Genomic DNA, 24,041 nt, shown 5'->3' with positions numbered 1-24,041 from the left:
TTGATCATGCTATCCCACATAAAACCATGACTCTTCCAAAACAGGAGACCTGTCTGGTTGACCCCAGCCATATATAAGCTGTACAACAGAAGGAGGAAGCTACTACATAACAGAGCAATATCCCACAGACCCAGATAGATCATAACCTCTCCTTTGCTAATCACATTGACAGAGAGTCATTGCTAAGAACTTTGTATAGCCCTCCTTCTCACATGGGTGTTTGTATGTAGATCATGTGATGTCATTGTGGCCCTCTACTACTCACTTATCAGGACCATGTTTGACTACAATGCCCCTTTTGGGGTGTACCTTACCCAACACCTGTGGCAACTACAGTGAACACAACAGTACCTCCCAAAGAGAATCATGGGCTACACACAGATGTCCTATGCAGCTCAGCTAAAGGATCTCCAGCTCTACTCAGTTGCTTAACACCTATTCAGAGGTAATCTATGCCCGACGTACACAGCGATTTCAAACCCAGAAATAATGGACATGCTCCACCTCATAACATCCAAGACCCTTACAGCTACACACTCCAGGGATGTAAACCTCAGCACAAAACATAAATAGGGCATGCTGCAGGGACAGATTCATTACTCACAGGCTCCCCTCACTCTGGAATTGAATCCCAATTAAAGTTAGACATAGCCCCTCACCAACCTTCTTCCAGCAAAATACAGCCGCATGGACGGGAAATTGCAAATTCACCCCTGGGATCTCCACTGTGTCCCTGCTTGACAGAGGCACAGCAAAGTAGCCTTAAAGGGTGCCTTCTGTGACCTACTTTACAGAGGCACAGTAGGCTACTTTACTGGGGAGGCAGATGCCAAATACACTCTGCCTAGGCTTATGATTTCCCCAGGGCAGACAGCCTAGTATTCACCTCTGCACCTATGTTTATGTTTGGGATGCACAACATTTGTTGCTGCTACTGTTTGCAGGTCTTTATTGCCATAGCTTTCTTAGTTTCTGTGAACAACGTGTGATAAAATGTTTAATCATGACAGGGTTTCGGTATATTAATATATGTGTCTGTTGTCATTTAACTGTGTGCACAGGGTGGATTGCTGGATTGTGGGAGGTTCCTGGCTTAACACATACAACTGCCAGATATGTGTGACTGACTGCTATACTCAGACATGGCCTAAGTGTGTGAGCATGCCCAGTTCAGGCTTTCCATGGTTTGTTGCCTGACATGTGTCTCATTTATCCAAGTGTGTGAGCATGCTCAGTGTGACCTTTCCATATGTTGTGATCTGAAGTCCACTACATTTGTGGTTGTGTGTAAACATGACCAATATTGACATTAATACTGTGTGTGTGTTGGAAGTCATGTTGTGTTCTTACTGCCAGACTCCTTTGTGTCATAGCTCAACAGGGATTATGCTGTGTTTGCAGGGTTTCCGTGGGATAGTTTGCAAAGACTTGGCAACATTCTCTCATACTGGCTGAGCACTGCAATGCTGTCATGGTGTAGTGGCTCATTACTTTCATTATGGTGCACAGTATCATGGGTTTGAGTCCCATCACTGCTGTAAATGCTCATACTGAGCAGACCAGACTAGTTAAGGGCCAGTTGGGCAACTATGAGCATGTTGCATTTTGTTCAGCTATGGCGTACTTAAACCAGGCTTGTCCAACATTGCTGTGTATTCACTAACTTGGGTAGACATTGGCAAACATTACTCCACAGTGACCACAGTTGTACTACTTGGGTAGACATTGGCAAACATTACTCCACAGTGACCACAGTTGTACTACTTGGTATGTGTGATTCTGTTCATAGGTTCATCTAGGCTATCTGCCCTAGGGCATTTATAATCCTAGCCAGAGTGTGTTTGGCTTTCAACACACACTGTAAGTGGAGTTTGCCATTACATTTTTCATGGTTAGTATACTGTGCCTCTGGCTAACAGTGACACAGAAGTGATACCCAGTACAATCTCCCATCCACTCATCAGGATTCCTCTTGAAGAGAGTCAATGAGGGACTCTGGCTAACCTGGAGTGGGAGTTTACTCAAGAGTGGGGGGTGCCTCTGGGTTATGGATCTGTCACTCCAGCATGTCCTATTTATTTCAGTCCTGATGGTCAGGTCTCTTGGGCGCATAGCTTGATGGGATTCTGATTTTCCAAGGTGCAGCATGTCCATTGATTCCAGGTTGGACATGGCTTTATACATCTGGCACAGATCGCCTCTGGGCAGGCAGTATGCCACTGAGTGGAGCTGCAGTTACTTTAACCAGGCAGTGACTGGCATTTGTTTGAGCCCTTTGATCCTCCTGGTGAGGTACTTTTGTGGTCTTTCCAGCTGCTGCAGGTGTCTGAAAAGGTACATCCCACAAGGGCCATTGTACTCAATTAAGGGCCTGATGAGGGATGAGTTAAAAGGCACAATGACCTCCACTGGTGTACATGTGATCACCTTCATGATTAGGTGGGCTATATGAAATGTTTCTCTGAACACTTTGGCCACATGGTTGTCGAATGTGAGATTGCCATCGACTTGGGTCCCCAGGTCCCTTATCACTTCTTCCATATTTAATGGGTTACCACATACATAGTAATTTGTGGGCACTTAGTTTTTGACACAGGGGAGGACTATACACTGTTTTGTGTTTAGCTTGAGGACATGGCTCTGGCACCAGTTGTCTGTTTCTATGAGGCCTTTTTGTAGGATGCTTGTGTCAGCTGGAGGGTCGATTATGGCACCCAGTTTGCAGTCATCTACAAACTTGTTCACCAACTGTCCTTCTGTGTTGGCCTCTACCTCTGAGAAATATATACCAAACAAGGGAGGTCCCAGGACTGAGCCTTGTGAGATGCCACTTGTAGCTGGTTTGTGGTCTGACATGGCTCCAGCATTTCAGACCATGTGGTTTCTGTCCTTGAGCCAGTTTGCAACCCATCTAGTGACATAGGGGTTTCTATTGAAGCTGGTGATCTTATCTATGATGACCAAGTGGGGTACTGTATGGAAGGCTTTTGCAAGGCCCAGGTAGGCTGTGTGGACCACCATCCCCTCATCAATGGCCTTGGTGACTGTTTCAAATGACTCAACCAGGTTTAAGAGGCAGGATCTGCCCTTAAAGCCAAAATGGGTAGGATCCAGTGTCTGTGTGTCCCCAATATGTTTATTTCTGAGGTCCATGATGATCCTTTCCATAGCTTTGCTGACCAACCTAGTCAGGCTTCTGGGGTGATTGTTTGCAGTATCTGTTGAGGCACCACCATTGTGGAGAGGGTCCACTGTTGCTGTACACTGCTCTTTGGATACATATCATGTGTTAAGGCTGACATTGAACAGTGGTTTTATGTGTGTGTTCAATTCTGCTTGGGGTTCATGTTGGACACAGCCCAGGACACTGTCTGGTCCCATTGATGCTGTGTGTTTTGCTTTGGAGAGGCTGGCTGTTACCTGCGCATCTGCAATATCAGGGGGCCAGCACTCTGCTGGGATAGATATTTGCCCTTTTGGTGGGGAAGGGGAGAGAAGTTTGCACTGAACTTGTCAGATTGGATGCTGGCAATGTCTGTGGGTTTGTTGTATTGTTTGTCATTTTGGACTAATTCTGAACATACCTGGGGATTCCCACACAGGTTCCTACAATAAGTAAAGAATGCCTTGTGATTGTCCTTGGTGCCCTGTACGATTTTTATCTCACAGATGGCCTTAGACAATTTTATGTGTGGACATTGTTTTTCAATAATACTGGTCAAAGATGGCTTCCCTTTTTGTGATTTGGATCTATCATATAGTAGCTTCCTCCTTGTATTGTATGGTTTGTGTATGGCTGGGGTCCACCAAACAGGATGCCTGCCTTTGGAGGATTGGGTCTTGGTTTTATTTGGGATTGCATGATCCATGCATTCCTGACAGTGTTCATAGAATGTGTTTATAAAGGTTGATGAGGTCTGGGTCATATTTTCCACAGACACAGGGGCTGTGAAGGATTCCACCTCAGTTTTGAGGTGTGTGACATATGCTTTAGTGAACATTTTTCACTGTGGTTTTCTGGCCATGGGCTGGGGATGTGAATATCCAGTGAGATTACTATCTGGTGTGATCGTACCAGTGAGAGATACACTTCTGGTCCTGGGCATAGAGTCCCCATGTTGGTGATGATCAGGTCCAGTATGTTTTCCCCTCTTGTGGGAGTGGTAGCAAGTTGTTCCATAGCATTTTGGTTTATAAATTCTGGGAACCTTTGGCCTAGGGTGTTGGAGCTACGGTAATGCTCCCAGTGTATGTTTGGGTAGTTGAAGCCACCCAATATAATGGTGTTTGGGGAGATCTTCATATTTTTATGTGTTCTCCAGTCGGCCAAGTGTGGTTCCTGGGTTTAGGAGGGTGGTCTGTAGCAGGCTATGAACTGGAAGGCAGTTTTACCCACTGGTGGTTACACATGGGTAGTCTCTGATGCTTCATGCTGTGCCACCAACCTGGGGGTGTGGGTATCTTTGACAAATATTGATACTCACCCTCCTTTTGTAGTTTGTTCCATGTTTTGCAGCTGTAAAGTATGGTATGAGGTGTACCTGTGAATGCTAGGGTGCTCTTGGAAGCCTTGAACCAGGTTTCTGTTACTGCACAGATATCAACATTCTCCATGCTGAGGAGTGTTTGGAGTGCATGCATCTTGCAGTTTAGACTTCTGGCATTGAGTAGCATTACCTATACTTTCTTATCCCTTGTGATACCTATGGAGGTTGGTTTGTGTTTTGAGCCTTACCTAGAAAAGGCACAATGGGGGTGACAAGAGCCTTTGGCAATATCCAATAGGCCACAGGTGATAGGTGAAATCCATCCCTAGCAAAGCATCATGTCTTGTCGAGCATCTCATCCCAGGCTGACAGGCATTGAATCCCCTTTCACTGACAGCAATACTTAAGCCAATTGTTGTAATTGATCATCTTGTCTTCATATTGTGGCCTCATGTTTGGTGAGGGTAGGATGCTACTGAAGGTCATCAAGTTTGCATATACAACATGGTGGTAAATGCTGTTTAGCACTACCTTACATTGCTTAACACATGGCAATCATGCCTCAGGTGGTGCTGCAGGGCTGCCTATGTTGGATGCACATACTGCACTCCCTATACATGTTTGGCAACAGGTAGTGTCAAGTTAGGCATCCCATTTACAGTATGTGCGAGTCAGAGAGAGGTATAATTTCCAGGGTTCCTACTGAGCCAGTGTATGTGCTATGCGTTGCCTCTTTGCCAAGGCCAAGGCATACTGGGCATGCCTCCGTCTGCCTACTGGGGCAGGCTCAGGTTGTTCTTCCTCCGAGTCACGCTCTGCCTGTGATGGCCTTGGCACTGGTGGGGGGCTGTTTGGCCCAGGCCTATGCTGGTTCTGTTGTAGCTGTTTTCGCAAGATCATATTATGTAGCATAGCACATACCATGACAATTTGGGTACATGTAGTTGGTGAGTATTGCAAGGCTCCACCAGATGTGTCCAGGCACCGGAACCGTGACTTGAGCAACCCAAACACACGCTCGATTACATTTCGTGTTTGTGCGTGTGCCTCATTATGGCGTTCTTGTTCATGTGTGTGTGCGTTTCTGATGGGTGTCATCAGCCATGGCTCCAGTGCACAGCCAGCATCCCCCACTAAGTGACCATGTGGGATGTCCCCATTGGCAAATGTCTGGTACAGCTGCGTCAGATGCCAGATATGGGAATCATGGTAGCTTCCAGGGCAGCCAGCACACACATTCATTATTATGCCCTGGGCATCACACATGACCTGGCAGTTGGAGGGGAAGCCCTTGTGATTAATGTAGGCCCTACCCCGCTCACCGGCTGCTGCTTTGATGCGTATATAAGTGCAGTCTATTGCACCCACTACCTCAGGGTATTCTGCTATTTGCTGGAAGAGACGCATATTGCTGGCCAATACCTCACGGGAATTGGGGAAATACACATGATTACCGACATGTGCTAACATGGCATCCAGGAACTGGTGCAGTACCCTGGATGCTGATGCCTGTGATATCCCCATCATATCACCAGTTGGTCTCTGAAAGGTACCTGTTGCTAGTATTCTTAGGCCAACACATACCTTGGTTTCCACTGGGATGGGTTCCCCTCTGTTGGTTCTGTGTGTGAGGAGTGGCCTGCACAGCTCCACAATTTGCTGCAGGAGGTCTCTGTCCACTCTATAGCGCTCCACTATCTCCAGCTCATGTAACCCCTGGTAGATGACCCTGGGCCTGTACACTCTTCTCAGTCTCCTCACTGTGGGTTGTCCGGCAGCATTTGCATTGTCACCACCCTCAGCATGTTGCATATGTCATCTTATAACAGCAATGGCAGCCCCTAGCATTTTTTGTCTGAGTGAAGCTTTTTCAGTTTTCACTTCTAGTAGCATACTCCAGTGTTTCAGTGTCTCTTGTGAGAAACAAACTGCACTGTTGTTTGCAGAGTTTTAAATGCTGGGCTGGGCTAGCCTAGTGCTCTGCCTGTGTTATTGCCTGATTTGAATTGTTTTCACCTGCTAGCTCTACTAGTACCACCTGGTAGCTTCCTGCTATTTGTTGTGCTTCCTTTTCCTTTCCGTTTCCTCAGGGGGAGCGACACGCATACAAGCACAAACACGCTCACAGCAGCTCACACGCGCGCACACATGCTTAGACGGACTAAAACTTGCTTATTCAGGTTAAAACACACACACACCAGTGCAAATGCACTTACAGGTCTTTAAACAGCCTTATACATGCTTACTCCAGCTTAAACGCGCGCACTCACACTTCCACACGTGCACTCTGTCTTACTCAAGTTTACAGGCGCGCACACGCGCACATACCCGCTCAGCGAGAAACTTTGGTGTTATCCACAGTATACACCTTCCATTTCTTGGCTTTCCCTGGCCTACCTGTTGACATACCTCTTTCCATGATATCTAACTGACACCTAACAGATGCCACTGTCCTCCAATGAGCTGCGCTACTTTCATACATACCCCCCTTGTGATGTCATCTATCTCCTACTCTGTTCCTCCCCATATCCTACTCCTACACTCCACTGACTGTGGTCATTTGCTATGTAAAAGTGCGATTCACTATCCTAACACTCATTTACATAGGATTGTCTACTAATGCTTGGTTACATGTCTTAGACTGGGCTTCTCCCCTTAGCAACCCCTACTCGGTGGCCATGTTATCTTCAGCCTGCTATTCCCTTACATTGAAATTTTCCAATTTTCATAAATTCCATGTTTGTGGCTTTTATTGCCTTATTTTATGATTTTTATAGCGCACCCAGTTTGCGCGGCGCTGTGCTACGCTTAAACATCGGAAATCGCCGAAAAAATAAAAAGATTTTTATTTTAATTTTGCATCAGGGAAACTTTCCAATGGCCGCATATTTGGCCATTGGCATGCTTCCTCAACCATATGCAACCTTTATTTGGAGCTGACAAGTCTCCATTGTGCTATTTGCAGAACAGTACTCAGTTGTCAACTGAGTACATTTCTGCAGCTAACACGTCTCCTACTCGGATAGGTTTCTGCTTCCTGGATTGCAAATTTACCTCATTTACATACCTTTCAGCTGCAAGTGAGGTAATTTGCATATCACAGCCCTCTCCGTGTAGGAGACGTGTTAGGAGCTCTCTTACACGCCCCTACAGGCTGTTCGTGGATCGCTTGTCAGACATGATAGCTGCATGGAGTCTTACTCTACTCATAGACTCCGTGCAAGCCATTGCGAATCCAGCCCAAAGTGTTTACCTGCTGCTCTCAGTGAATTTCTGAACTGTTGATGTGAGAACACTGTTTTACTGTTAATACATGTCCTTTTTTAAAATAAACCTTCCTTGTATGGTCCCTAATGCTCAGAGTTTGATCTTTGTTACTATCTGACAGTGACTGTGCACACAAGCTTTGCATTTAAAGAATTAAAGTCTACATCAGCATATTTCACCAGCCCAGTAAATCTCTTGGCCTTCTTCGTCAGGCGCAGCACTTCTATGATATTATTATTATTATTCGAAGAAAAGTCTGAAATGGCCATGTCCTTTAAAATGAAGAGACTAGCCTCTGGGTTATTAAAATGTTGCCAGGATAATTCTTATTTAATTGCCATGACCACTAGATATTTTAAATTAGTAGCTATACTGTTTTGATAACACAGACACCACACATGGGAAAAAAAGTTCTCTTCCGAGCTTTCACAGGAGCAAAATGCTGACAGTCATATGTGTTCCCCTTTTAATATTCTACTTGGGGCAGCAAGCAGGGGGAGTGGTTGGCTTTCTCAATGTGTAAAGGTTGTACACAATCTAAATGTAAATCTAAAGCTAATTTGCAATATTAACTGAATAGCTGAAATGTCAATAGTGAGCATTGTCTGTGATTTTGTAACCGTGCAACACCGTGAGAGTATCTCCTAAGTACGCAGTAAAGGCATGTATATGTATAAAGTTAAAAGATATTACCTTGCAAATGTTTTCAGGTGATACTGGAGTTTTCAAACTCTGCATACTCTCCTGACCTAGAGAACATATGTTGGAATTCTCTTAGCCGATCATATCTTCCTTCGAGAGACACAGTAGAAGGAATTAAGTTATAACAACAAAATACTAAGAAAATAGTTGCCTTTACAGCCTGCATATTCTGCATACCAAATGAGGTCCTGATTCCCTTTTCAAAAGTTTAAAATAGAAAGTACTCAAGCAGCAGAATGTATTTTATAAAAATCACTAGCGTTTTTCTATAGTAATAGTGTGTGTGCGCGCGCTCACCAGCACGTGTCTGTGTTTATGCACACATCCAACCTTTTAACTTTGCAAAGCACTGTGTGAGGTAATATTTCTTTCCAAAGCTGAAGCAATGATTTGGCGACAGCCTAAGCCACTTGAAGGGAAGTCCATTTCCTGGATAGTCATTTAGACCCTGCTGTTCCCTAAGCTAGCAATCTACCCCACTTCATATAATGATTGTGCCCCATAATCCCTTGCGCACTCTGTTAACGGTAACTGTTAACCAGCGATCTGCAGAAAGAAATTCAGAGCCAGTGGTGAAACGGACATATTAACAACAACAAAAAAAGGTAAGTCCAACATTTTTAAAGTGAACCATAATAAATTAATAAATGAACACTACAGAAAGATGTGGAACAAGAAACAGGTTATGGAATTTGAAAAAGAGTTATATTAAAATGTATGTATGGTACAGATGTGAGGGTCATTTTGGGGTTGTAGTAAAACAACTCCACAGAGTGGAATTAGGAAAATAATTGTATAAATGAAAAGTGTTTGTGAGGTAAAATGTGAACAAGAAATACATCAGAGAAGTGATGGGAGGAAGAGTGGGAAGTAAATGTTAATAAATACTAAAGGGGTGGCGTAAGCCACAAAACTATGGGCTAGGCTTGTAAATGCCCTCGGGCAGATAGCCTAGTATGAACCTATGAACCTATGAACAGCATTAATAGAACAAATAATATGAAGAGAAATGATTTGGAGCTCTTATTCAAGCTACAGAAGAGGAAACTGAAGCAGAGTTGGAAGACATAAAACTGGGAACTACTGGTGAAGGGGTAAATGAGAAGAATATGATATGGAAAAATATAGAAGCTTTAATCAGAAACTTATACTTGAAAAATGAAACTTTTGTCACTCAATGCTAACAGGATTCTGGAATGGGTGAGAAATAAACAAGTGTTAAAGACATCAACAGATTAAAGGACTAACATTTTGTAAGAAACTTGAATGTATCTGGTCCCCGTTAGGAGTGGTTATTGACAGTTATTTCTGTGAAAGTGAAGTCAAGATTGAAACTGCTTATGGGAATAATTGGAGGACTGCAGCCTATAATGGGCAAACTAAGTTAATATATACACCAAAGGTATTACTGAAAATTAAGCCTTTGTGTGATGCAAGTAATGGGTGTTGAAGGCAGCAGATTTCAATCGCAATTTATATGACTTTAACAGAAGGCAAAGAAGGAAAAATGTAAGAGGTGGGTGTTAGGTTACAAAAGCAAATACTAGAATTGGGGCACACAAGGAGATTGTTTATGTATTGTACAAGTTTATTTCTGGCCACTGGTGTTGTAATCATGTACAACAAAGAAAGGAAGGAATGGGTCTTCCAGATCACATAGCAGTATGAGTAGAAGTGGAGATGGAGAACATAGGAAAAGGAATCTGTAAAAATGATTGCGCAAAGCTAGATGCAGAAACTATGAAGGTTACTTTTTGTGGGCACAGCATACCGATTTAAGACAGCTGTATGAAAGATGGACATAGTGATGGATTGACCTAAAATGAAAGGGAAAAAGTAAAGCTGAAGGACAGGAACTAAATAGACAGGCTGTGGAAAGTATGAAAGATGACTGATTGGGTATTAATGTGGCTTACAAAATGGAGCAAGGTAGGACAAGGTAGATGAAGCAGAAAAAAATCTTTTTCATGCAAACAAAATGGAAATATAATAGTGGCTTACTAGTTAGGTGTTCGGAAAATGTAGTGGTGACACTAGTTATACTTTCACATGATAATGGAAAGACAGATGTATGATAAAGCTCTTAAATGATGATGTGATAGAGGTAAAATCAGTACAAGAAAAAAGAGACGCAATAAAGCATCTTCTGAAGAGGAAGACTCTGATTTATAGGTGAATATTAGGCTAACTGCCCTGATAGACCAGTTTAAGCCTAGCCAATAACCTGAAGTCAGACTCAAACTCTGTACTTTTGTGATTATGAGGTGAAGACTTCAACCATTATGTCAAACCCACCCCCTAGTGGAGGGTGAGTGAAGATTCCTTGGAAAACTTAACACAAGTTCATTCTCTGGACAGCTTGCTTCTGATGATAAACACCTTGTTCCCTGACTACCCTACTGAAGAAATCTCTTTTGGGGAGACTGTCACTAAAATGATGCAGTATTTTGATTGGTAATCCAAACAGGTGACTGATATACAAAAAAGATACTACAACTTGGTTGGAGGTAGGAGATTTTATGTCTTCCCTTGTTCCTATGGTTTGATGCCTTCCAGGATGCTTTTGCCACCACTAATTCTCCTGATTCTCAGCGTCTAGTTTCAAGAAGCCTTAGAGGCTCTATAAAGTACCTGAAGACATGATGGCATTGCTGTTTTAAAAATGAAGGAAGTAAGCTTTCCTCAAACATGCACCAATTTTTTTCTAGACTGGCATAAAGGCTGGTGCTTCGGTTCCTCTCTGTAAAATTTGTTGATCCTCTAACTGAATCCCCTCTCCCCACCTCCACCATCCCACCCTGTGTTTAGGGATGTGATGAAACCTTTTGTGTACGGTGTTTATAATTCAGGTAAACTGTACTTGTATTGCCCTGTGGTCTCATCTGCTTAGGAGACATGGTTTTCAGTCTGCTGTAGTAGAACTACTTGGCTTTACTTCATGTTGTGACTGGATTGATGATACAAGAATTGACATGAAGACTTGATACTACCTTGGCCCATATTTGTCAGATTCATGGATATTGAGTAGTTCAGGGTAGAATAGAAGTGGCTTAGCTAAAAGCTTTGCAGTACAGCTTTCAAGGCTCACTGTCCTGTGGGCATTTGACAGATAACTGGAAGGGAAAGTGGTGCATTTTGGGCTGGTCACTGGGCAGAGTGAGAAATCCATGTTGCTGTTGTGAATCTGAATATCTTGTGCAGTCAGGTGATGGGCAGCAACCCCTCTAAAAGTTCCTTTTGCACCTGTAGTGATTACTACAGCAAATCTGTCATAAATGAGATCTGAATCGGGTTGACTTCAAATTTTGAAGAAAGGAAGGGTACATGTCCTACGTCCATTTTTATAATTTTACAAATGACTGCACATACCTTTCAATCGTCCAAGTCAAAGATATTGGGGGGGGCAGGGGTTCCAAGTCGCACCATTTGTCTTGGAACATTGCTAGAATAAGTACCTTTGAATGAGCATGCTTTTTCTTTTTTTCCAAAAACATTTTTATTATGTTTTCATTATAAACATACACAAATGTACATATAACTCTGGTCTTTCTCCTAACAGATGGTAATGGTTCTGTCTTGTATTACACCTGTACCCGGAATATAATGAATGGCCACTCAACAGATAATGTGATGCAATGTGTGTTTTTTTCGGAATTTTTCCTGTTGGTGCTTGTACATATGAGGAAATGTTACTGAACGGTTGTTTTGGGGAAATCTTTCATTCTGGTGCCTGTGAATACATTATATTGAAGGGCTGGTTTGGGTGAATGCTTCCGTTTGGCGGTTGTACATACTAGGAAATGTTACACATGTTTTGTTTGGGTAAGTGTTTAATTTTGATGATTGTGCATACCTCAACATTCTACTGAAGGGGTTTTGTGCATACCTCAACATTCTACTGAAGGGGTTGCCTAGGTGAAGTGTTCATGCTGGTGGTTGTACATACTAGGAAATGTTACTGAAGGGTTTGTTTGGGGGAAACATTTCATTTAGGTGCATGTATACCTGGACATAGGAATGAGGATGTTGCTTGGGGAATAATTCATTGTGCATCAGGGAAGTGCTTGTGTATACATGGTCTGACTGCTGAAGTGACCACTGGGCAAAATAGTTTATTGTGCCATTTTGGTGCTTGTGCATGCACAATGCAAACAACTGGATGGGTTACTGGGGAAACATAAAAATGAAGTCTGAAAATTACATGTGGTTACATTACTTACAATAAAGCACAGAATTGCAATTATAGTGTAATATGCCAGCATATACGATATCACCATTGACTAATTAATAGTGTAATGTAAAATAAGCAGACAAGAAATCACTTCTGCTTGTATTATTCTATTTGTGATTAGTAGTTGCATGAGTGAGATAGCTTTGTCAGTCATGTGTGTAATTTAGGTGGGAGGAAGGGCTCAGTAATATGCAAGTATTGTACTATTTTACTGAATTACTCAGGTGTTCTCCTTACTGATAATGAGTCTGTGTTACACAACAGCTGCACAAGGTAATATAATGAATGCCTAGTCAACATGTTATGTGCAGCAATTATCACCTTTGTCTGAGCATGCATAACTTTGCAGTACTGAAAGGAAGGCCATTATCACATTAGCAATAAGTGCAGTTACAATATAGCAGTGAGTCATTATCACTTTTCTGGTAAAAGTCTCAGTTGCTGTAACTTTTATTCACATAAGTAGAAGTCGTTATCACTTTGATGAATGCACAAGCCAGATTGTGTTTTTTCTCTGCTTGTAGTCATTGCAAGCCACCCCCTCCATTCTTCATCAACTAGCTATCCTCCAAAACTCCTGTTTTTTCCTGTATGTGTATATATATATATATATATATATATATATATATATATATATATATATATATATATATATATATATATATATATATTTGTGCATATATGTGTGTACATAGATATATGCAAGCCACCCCCTCCATTCTTCATCAACTAGCTATCCTCCAAAACTCCTGTTTTTTCCTGTATGTGTATATATATATATATATATATATATATATATATATATATATATATATTTGTGCATATATGTGTGTACATAGATATATATGTATGTACATAATACACTTGCACATATATACATATACACACGGATATCAGTATGACAGTGGCCTCTCTTTGGAGATAGGGTGATGCATCTGCATACATTGTCTAGTTCATTTAGAGGGGATTTACATGTGCCCTTTCTGTGCCCCCTTATCAGTTACTGGCCAAGCCCTTATGCACCAAGGCCAGGAAGGTTCCTCTTCAGAGATTTGTGCCAAATGTTCTTGTGTTGGTGGGTGCATCACAGGGGGCATACCCAGCCATCCATGGATCTTGTGATCGACCTGGATTGCAGTTGGAAACTTGGAGACTCTTCAGCTCAGTCCCATAGTGCTGCTGTCCTAGATAAGCATGACCTCAGGGCTGCCACTGTGATGCAGTGTTTCCCTCTGGGAAAAGGCACATGCAAAAAGACAAAGCCTGGGGCAGTCTTACTCTTTTCACGTTGTCTTGGTTGAGCTCTCCACTCAGTCTCCCTCCCTTCAGGTGTAGTAAATGTATGTAGGTCAGGGCAAGACCCTTTACATTAGCTCCCCCCTTTGAGTCCTTATGACCATTGCCGAAAGGACACGTAAATGAAAAAGGCAGAGGTAAGGCAGAGTGTTGGCATTGCATGCAATCAGGAGTCATTTCTATCAGCAGTCTGAGTGGGTAGCCAGCACACGTATGGGACACTTCAGACGCTCACGGCCTGAAGTCTTGTGCCTGTCCTAGGCATATTAGTGGAGTGGCAGTCCTTACCCTGCTTTTTATCTTTACATGTGCCCTTTCTGTGCCCCCTTATCAGTCATTGTGTGTAATTTTGTGTTTTCACGGGTGGTAGGTATGTACCTCTGCAGCGTCATCACCACTTATGTACCTTATGAAAAAAATAATTCCCCTGTGGACAGGAGTGAAGATTTGGATGGTCTAACCAGGTAATGCATTATGATATACATATATATGTACTCTTCCAATAGAGCTGTCAAACATCAGTAGTAATCCGTTTGCATTTTCTTTCCTGTGCAGGTCCGTCCACCTTCTGACAATGACATGGCTTCACGAGCAGGAGAATGATAAGTGAGAGTGTGGGTATGTGGCCATTCCTACATGCACTGGGCTGCCAGCCATGCCTCCATAACTGAAAACCAGTACAACTTGAGCTTCCCCACATCCAGTGTGAAGGTATACTGGATTGCAAGAAGAGGTATGCATTGGAGCAGAGTACTGCAGTTGTTGGAAGAGAAGTGTTCCATCTACCCTGAGCCCGACATTCTTGTGCTGCACATTGGAGGGAATGGTGTCATCAGTCAACCACTCGGAAGGCTATGGTTTGAAATAACTGCAATTTTTGAACACCTGCAGTTGTGGTGGCCACGTCGTCATTTTGCATGGTCTGACATAATTCCTCGACAGATGTGGAAAACAGCAACATTCAACGGGCAGCGTACAAGGCCAGACGTTTACAGAATGGGTTCATGCATGGCTTGATGCACAAGGTCGGTGGATCTACAATCTGTCATGACAGCATCACCGCAGAAGATGTTCACCTGTTCAGAAGGGATGGCGTTCACCTAACTGAGGAGGGCATTGCCTTATTCTTGACTGACCTCCACAATGGCGTGAAGAGAGCTATGCAAAATTGGTAATATGCAGCTTGTGAGAAGAATGAAAAACACCCATGACCAAGTAGGGACCAGTATGGTAAATAAAACTCTATTATGAAATGTGTTGCGTAAAAAATATTTTTATGAGTTTGGCAAATAACTGTGGTGAAGATGCTGAGAAAGAACTGTTTCAGGAGAGTGCTAGCTCATACAATCTGTCAATGACCATCCTGTAATACTTCTTTTTTTATTCTACTTTTATCAGGCATGTGTAGAGTTTAGATGACAGGAAAGGCTTAGTAATACAGAACTTGATCCCTTGGGACCAGTGCTGAATGGACACATATAAACAGAAAAGGCATACGTAAGACAGACTGCTGACACTGAAGGAGGTTGTGAGACTGCAGTGGTATCAGCTTTTCTGAGTGGGTAGCCAGCACAGCTATCAGACAGATCAGATGTCCCTACCTGCCACTGAAGTCCCATGCCTGCCCTGGGTTCATTAGTGGAGTGACAGTCCTTACCTTGCTTTTTCTCTTTACATGTACCCATTCAGCAGTATGCTGGCTACACCAATAATGTGTATATTTACAATCATATGCGTCTACATGGCAAAATGACTGCTTCTGAATGCTGTACACATGTACATATATCAGTTTTGTTAGGACTCAGGTTATGGAAATTATGATTTTTTTTCATATTTTGGTAAATAACTTTGCAAGGGAGCATGTCAGTCTGCCAAGTAATCAAGTAATACCTCATTTTGAAGACAGTATTGATAGCTCCAACATGGTAAAATAATTGTGCCTGTATGTCGTACACATGTGCAGATATCAAAGTTTGTTTCGGTCTTAGGTTATGGAAATTATGATTTTTTTTTCATATTTTGGTAAATAACTTTGCAAGGGAGCATCTGAATGTGTTAAATAATACCTCATTTTTAAGACAGTATTGATAGTTCCAACATGCTAAAAGAATGCTGCCTGTATGTTGTACACATGTGCAGATATCAAAATGTGCTTCAGACTTAGGTTATGGAAATTATGATTTTTTTCATATTTTGGTAAATAACTTTGCAAGGGAACATGTCAGTGTGCCAAGTAATACCTCATTTTGAAGACAGTGTTATTCCTTACAACATGGTAAAAGAACTGTCGCTGTGCACTGTACACATGTACAGATATCACAGTTTGTTTAGTCTTGTAGGATTATGAAAATTATACATTTCCAATACTTCATTATTATGCCCATATCTTTGCAAGGGAGCATGTGATCACACAAATGATGCATCATTTTGAAGCTGCCATTCACATGCAAAACTTCTACTCTGATATGTAGGCTCTGTCTGTTACAGGTGATGAGATATTACGCTTTATTTATCAATTATGAAAAATAATATATTAATCATATTTCTGTGAATATCTCAAGAAAGGAGAATCACACAGTAATGGTTAAAATATCATTTTAAAGCTGACATTCATACTAACAAATTAAACTTAAATTGTATGGGTCTGGCATGGTACATTGACCAAGATATTGTGCTTTGCTTTTCCAAAAAGGTAAAAAATATGCACAATATCAACATTCCTTGCCAAATATTTAATAACAACTTTGATATGCACTATCAATATTTACACTGTTGGAAAGGTCAGTGTCTGCTGAACAACTTTCACATTTATATTTTTAGTCTAGCTCTTACAGTTAAAGAGTTATGAACATTTGTTTTCTGTATGGTATTACAAATGGATTTTCTGAAAATGAACTCAGACTGCACTGTTGTTCCTATGGTGGAATTAAGCAGTCAGCTTTTTCTGAGCTGCTCTGGAGTGAATGAGTTAACGGAAGTGTTGTCGGTAGGTTTGGACCTGTGTGGTCTGTCTCTATCTTTATCTTTACGTTTTTTCGGAAGGTCTGCTGTCGGATGGCTTACCGAAGCCATATCAGAGTTTGAGGACTTGTCAGCGAAAATATCTAACTACAAAAGGGGCCCGACGACAGATAGTTCTGGTGTTGAACAAAGCACAGAAGCGATAGTGGGGGAAGTCATGGTCTGGGCCTAAACAAGTGACGCAGTAAGAATTAAAGTCTTGGTGTGGTATTTGCTTTCCACAGGTTGAGACCATTGTTAACCTTTTCTGACATTGGTTAGTGCAAGAAAAAAAGGATCCCCAATGGGGTACTTAGCTTTAGAAGACTTCAGTTTCAAATCGGTAGACGAAACTCAGGTAGCAGCCAACCGGCACTCGTGTGAACTGCTTCTGCTTCTGGCTCCATGGCAAGAAAGATGGATGTAATGGCGTCGGCTGCCTTACCTTATATTACTGAAGACTTGACATCAGTCCTGAAGTGACAGCAACTGATGCAGAAATATTAAGCCTCTGGTATTCGGGCTGAGCGAGGTCTACCCTGGCAGGGATAACCTAAATGTGATGACTGCAACAGTTAAACACGAAGAACATCCATCGTTTTTGCAGGCTTTTAATCAACAGTACACATTAGCAAACTCTTTATGCAAACTAGTAACTACTACCCTTTTTGCCAGATTAATTTACAATATGCAATAAGAGGTGTGGCCACAGCTCTTCACATCACCCCTCGTTATATACTTAATGTCCATATAAGTTAGATACAGGAATAGGCTGAATCAGCTGAAATGCTGGTGTTTGCAAATGCTGTTTTGGCAGACAATGTGTGAAAAAGTCATTATAGGACTCAATTCAACTAGCAAAAATGGCACATTAACAATTTTAAGTGATTATTACATTCTGTTCTTTTATGGTGCTGAAGGGTTATATATTTTAATACAGTACATCACCATTTAACCTGAAGATGTTAAAGTTTTTCGCTGTTAATCTTTGGCTTACTGCTCTAGGAAAGCTGTGGATGAATTTCTTAAACTTCTATGGCAGGATATATTGGCTTTTATTACTGTAGCAGAACACTCTCCTATTGTTTGCTATACTATGAAGTCAAAGCAGTAAGTGCATCACTATATAGATACATCTAAGAGGGGACAAGACAAACAATATCTCTACAACAGCCTGCTAATTTTGGAAGACTATTCTGGCTCAAAGTTAACCAAAACAGAAAACTTACACAAGTATGTAGCTTGTGTCACTTGATATAGTCTATACAGAATGCTACAATGATGTAATCACAGAACTCCAAGGGTAAAAGGAACATGAGACCCACTCCTCCTACACACGTCATTTGACAAGTTGCTGAAAAGGTCTTGTGTGTCACTGGTAGAAGAACTGTGGAGCCCAGATGTTTAAGTAAACAGAAGAAAGACAGCAGAAGTAAGAAATACAACAGTATAGAAATCCAGCTACATCTCTTTTGCTATGATGACATTTTTCATAACTAGAGTACACATTTGCCAGTAATTACATGGGACCTGGTCAGTTTTCCCATAGGACTCAAATGTTAACTAAATGGTCTGTCTTTGTTACAACTGTGATGTTACTAAACAAAGTACTTAGCTGCTACTGCTTTAGAAGACGGCTCTCATTTAAACTAAAAAATACATACTACCTCAGAAGTACTTAGTGGTATATAAAATATTAAATAAAATTAATCAGTGCAAACATTCCTTCATATTTACTTATAAACAATGTAACACTGGCATGCTTATTATTGTACAACATAAAGCGATTCACTTTCTGTTTTTCACCTATGATACCTGAAGGCAACAGGCATAACATTTAATACTCACACTGATAGATTTAATACTCACATTAACAAGCTAATTACTCAGTGTCTTCCTGTTAACAGTGAATAAATGAATGAATTCATTAAGATTTCCCATAAGTCTCTACTACTAATACATACCTTATTCCAATGTTAACAGAAAGTGATGGTAACAAAATCTCTTTGACTATCCTAACCCAGGCACATCTGTTAGCTGCTTCAAGTAAGTGTGTGTGTGTGTGTGTGTGTGTGTGTGTGTGTGTGTGTGTGTGTGTGTGAGAGAGAGAGAGAGAGAGAGAGAGAGAGAGAGAGTGTGTGTGTGTGTGTGTGTGTGTGTGTGTGTGTGTGTGAGAGAGAGAGAGAGAGAGAGAGAGTGTGTGTGTGTGTGTGTGTGTGTGTTTAGTAGTGTTAGCTCATAACTGACTCATGGTAATAGTTATATGAACCATTCACAGAATTTTCATGACAGATGTGGGAGCAGACTGCACAGCCTTTCTCACAGTTTACCTTCACTGGCAGCTTCAGTCCATTCTCAAACCCAGGATTCTAGTATTACAGATTGATGCCTTATGAGTCAACAATGTCAGATATGAAGTGTATGTAAAGTTTAAGTTATAGTATTTGTGCCTTTAAGCAAGATATGGCTCCTGGGACTGGGGTAGCATGTCGTCCTTGATTCATAGTCCTTCATGGTGTTTAACTGCTTAACTACCACAGTAGTGGGTAACTGAATACATACTGCTATCTTTCCATAGATGACAGGAAACACCCAGGTAATTGTCTTTTTGTAGCTCTCCCTGGTCATCTACCTTCCAGATGGTACCCACTCTACTGCAAATTCCTGGTTCTATCACTGCTTACAATGTTTCCCCATTTTAGCCATTGAAACTTTAAACATAATAATATATGCTACTATAAGTGACAGGGAGTAAATATTACTGAAAATGTCACATTTTCACCATTACTTGACCCCCTACAATGAAAAGTCAGTGGAGAATTTTGAACAAAAGGTCAACCATCACAGCTACAGAAAAATCTCTTTTCACAAAGCCCTACTAAATACAAGAGTAAACTATTCAAGTATGTTACACTAATGAGTAAGATGTCAGTAAGTCTAGCAATCTGACTGCAGCATTTACTTACATTCTCATATTCATTTAACTGAAGATCGTGAACAATGGTTTTAGAGTAAATAACTACTTCAAATAAAGCGTAAAACTCATCATACACTTGACAAATTCACATTTACATTTGTTAAAATTCTGAGAGATGCAGTATTTACAGGACAAGTCACATAAACTGCAAAACACTTTGCTAGTGGAGACAGAGTAAAGAAATGCATGCCTGTCAACTGTCCAGATTTTCACAGAATGTCCAGTGTTTTTTGCCTCATATTATTGGTCTGTCCCTCATATAACAGATTTCCGGCAAATTTCTGGCAAATCACTGAGGATTGAAGCCACAGAATAATGATATAAATCTGAACTTCAGACTTCATATACTTCAGAAAATGCAAGATACCTATATTTAAAATTTTCCCCGATTTAGGCTGTTTGTCTACCCATTATTTTTAGCTTTGTCCAGATTTTTTGCACTTAGAGGCTGAGAGAAATGGCAGGCTGCCAGCCTTTTCATAGCTTAAGCACGTCAGCATATTGTTGCAATGATAATTACAAATGCCAGTGAAAACCATGCCAAGCTCTTGAAAATGAGGGGAATTTTCTGTCACTAAAATGACATATTCTAATAAGTACATAATTTTTCATAAAGATTTCATGTGACACATTAAATTCACCATTGTTTATACATCACAGACCACATATTTTTTCTATATAAATCACAAGTTCTGACAGATTTTTTTAATTGCCTATTTCCACAGTATCCTACACACAGTCTCACAACAGTGTCAACAGCATTGCAAGAAATTACATGCCTGAAAACAAAAGCAACACTAATTCCCTAAAAGTGACAAAACAGAACACTTTCCATTTTGCAACATTTCCAGCCTGTCTTTGAATGTTAAACCAATAATTTCTGGAGATGACCACACTCTATTATGATGTCCCTCCTCTAGGCCAGTAATCAAGGAGCCGCAATCCTCATCACTGACACTGGTGGGAACATTCACTTAGAACAAAAATAGATATGCACAGTAATTTCAGATGTAGCTCTCTACACCACGCACAATTTCCCTTAAGAGCACACAGGGAGCACACTCCAATCCTGGGGTTGGGTTTTCCTCTCCAGACTCCAAATTAGACTCCACTTTTCTCTCTGCAGAAACAAGTGCTCTGTGTCCCTGTTACAAGTATCTAACAAGATTTGATTTTCATACACGCACACACACACATATGCATATGCACACACACACATACAAGCATAACACAAGCATACATACACACACACACGCGAGCACGCAAACACAAGCGCACGCAAACACACCCCCACACAAGCACACGCCCACACACACACACACACACACACACACACACACACACACACACACACACACACACACACACACACACACACACCTGAGAAAGACTGGCAAAGATCTATAAGCTCTGCCAGCTCCACCCAGACTATAAGGTAGATTCACTGCCACCAGCCAGCAAGTGTAAGGCTTTTACCAGGGTACCCAGCTACTCCCAGTAAAATTATTACTTATGAAAATGGTAGTATCAACTAAGCATCAAGATTTTCATGAGCATGATGCAACAGTGCTACATAAATAAATTCAATCACTCTCAATGGTTAAAATATTTTCTAAAAGACTAGCTACAATGAAAGGTGTAGATATATTTGCTAATAAATAATACAATAGAAAACACAAATACTGAGCATCTATTTACAATAAACACCAGAGTTTCAATTCACAGGAAATATAAAAACAACACAGCTGGAAAGATTCAGACAGATACAGAAAAACAATATTTAACTAGTCTCATTATATTTTCTTAACTGACTGAAGAATTACTGTTTACTACTTACTTGCTAGAGCAAGGCAAGATTAAGTGGGTGAGTGGTCTTCATTGTCAGGTTCCCAAAAACAGAGTTCTGAGTGTCTTACTAGTATCTAAATTAATTTCAGTGCTGGCTATAGAATGATAAATCATCTGGTAACCTAATTCTGTGGTTCCCACACTACCTCCAACTAGAAGCTGAGTCAGGATCTAGCGCAGATGTGTCACAATACAGAGAGCTTTGCTAAGGCATCTAGAGACTATAAAACAATTCCAATATTTTAACCTTCCTGGAGAGACTAACCAGTTATTGTCTTGCACCCCAGGTTAGCAATCAATTCACCACTAAGGACACTAAGAATCCAGGCCTTTCCCAGACATGGCTGCATTCAGGCATGTGAGATGAAATCTTTATGGCCTAAACCAAGTCATTTAATTTCTGGCTATTTTTCTTAAGGTAAGCTGAGCTGAGCTTAACCCCTTCCATTCCAGCAGCCTCTGTTAACATATATGCATTTCCTTAGATACAACAGTACAGTCTGATATAAATGCATATTTCTTTTCTGCCCAGCAGGACCCACTGTTGATACATTTTTAACACAAGCAGCTTTATGAATACATTTTAACACAAGCATCTGTACAAATCAGTTTGATATACAAATGACATAAAATTATTTACAAAACTCCAGCTAGCTATGCTGGCAAATGTTACACATGCACTGCCCTACTCCCTCTGGCATAGCTGGCACTACCTCACATCACACCTATAACTCCATATTATCTCTTATTTAATTTCATAATGCTTAAGGTTTCAGATTCACGGGAGTAATATTCAGCTTCCATCAAACCTGGGTATTTTTATGTTTGTGACACTGTGTTTTCAGCAATTTAAAAAGCACAGTTATCTTGCTGAAACAGCATTCTGTAAACTGCAACAGCAGCAAACTGGCAGTCAATGTCATTTCAATACATAAAGCTCCACCAAATGACTACCACTGTCTCTCGCAATACACCAAATTTCTTGCAAATCAGACAACAGCTGCATGATATATAACTGTGGAAGAAACTGGCATTAGAAAAACTGCTTGCTAAGCCTTCACTATAAATAAAGACACAATACTATAAAGAAGTAATATGCAAGAGTGTGTGAACATAAACACCTAAAAGAAAAAAGCAGTCATTTCTCTGACCACATTTATTTTTGTCCCTAACAAATGTAAATGACTCGTGCAGACATACATAACTGTGAAGTACTAAATTACTTACCAATACTCCAGTTAGATTCATTGCTCCATTCACTCCATATTCCATTACTCATTCTTGATCGGACTTTGGCAAAGTACTGCCCAGGATTCAATACTTCCTGAATGCGTAGATTTACAGCACCATTCATTACAGTCGAGTAACGATATTGCTGTCAAAAAAATAAAAAAACAAGAGATTATGACTGAAGAAGCAGCAGATGGATGGCAGTTATCTGTTCAATATTAGTATCCTAAAAAACAAAACACCTGCTTAGAGGAGATCTCTGCTTGACTTACAAAGCCATGTCGGACCCAGCTGTTAGAAATGCTACATCTAAAGAAATCCCAATCCCTCCACAACACATACTCCAGAGACCTCAACCTCATTACCAGAATCAACAGAACACGCTGGAGGGACAGGTTCATAACCCAGAGACTGCCCATGCTATGGAATAGGCTTCCCATACATGTCAAGCAGAGCACCTCACTGGCCCTCCAAGAGAAATGTTGATGAGTGGATGGGAAATAGAAAATTCACCTCAGGGATCAGTCCAGTGGCTTTATTCGACAGAGGCACTGGGAAATAAGGTTGGGTGGCATGATGCCAGGGTAATCCTATGGGCTAGGCTTGTAAAGGCTCCAGGGCCATTAGCCTAGTACACACCTGTGAACATGCCTGCTGGTCTCAGACCAGTACAGTTGTGTAGGTGAAACTTACTATGACAGTGGATGTTCTAACATAACTCTGTTGCAGTAGCCCTCTCTGTATGGGTTATACCCCCACTGCAACTGGCCAGCATTCCAAAGCTAAGAGTGTTGTCCACATGCTCCCAACAGCTAGGGGTTCAAAAAGCAAAAGACAGCTGCAGCATGAAAGGCTTCACAGCATCTGTTGCCTAGGAGGGAGGCAAGAGCCCTGAAGAACAGTATCAAGAAACAAACCAAACAGTAACTGTATACAAAAAAAATCTACATCCTGACATCCTGGCAACCCCAACAAATAGAAGCAAGGAAGGGGACTGGAATGA

At 41.2% G+C, this 24,041-nt stretch overlaps 1 protein-coding gene across 4 annotated transcripts in view; it reads right to left on the bottom strand.

Moving 5' to 3' along the window:
- LOC122816784 (interleukin-4 receptor subunit alpha-like) overlaps positions 1-24,041 on the bottom strand; it is a 635,553-nt gene that overhangs the window by 284,352 nt on the left and 327,160 nt on the right. For all 4 annotated transcript variants that reach the window (XM_044089808.1, XM_044089809.1, XM_044089806.1 and 1 more), the window contains exon 6: positions 23,036-23,183. In XM_044089808.1, the coding sequence (XP_043945743.1) occupies positions 23,036-23,183 (148 nt within the window). The remainder of the gene's footprint in view (positions 1-23,035; positions 23,184-24,041) is intronic.

Source organism: Protopterus annectens, chromosome 12.part0 (assembly GCF_019279795.1).
Source record: "Protopterus annectens isolate FY-2018-M chromosome 12.part0, PAN1.0, whole genome shotgun sequence".
Taxonomy (NCBI): domain Eukaryota; kingdom Metazoa; phylum Chordata; order Ceratodontiformes; family Protopteridae; genus Protopterus; species Protopterus annectens.
Note: the sequence above shows the minus strand (reverse complement) of the source record. Positions and strands in the feature narration are given on the sequence as shown.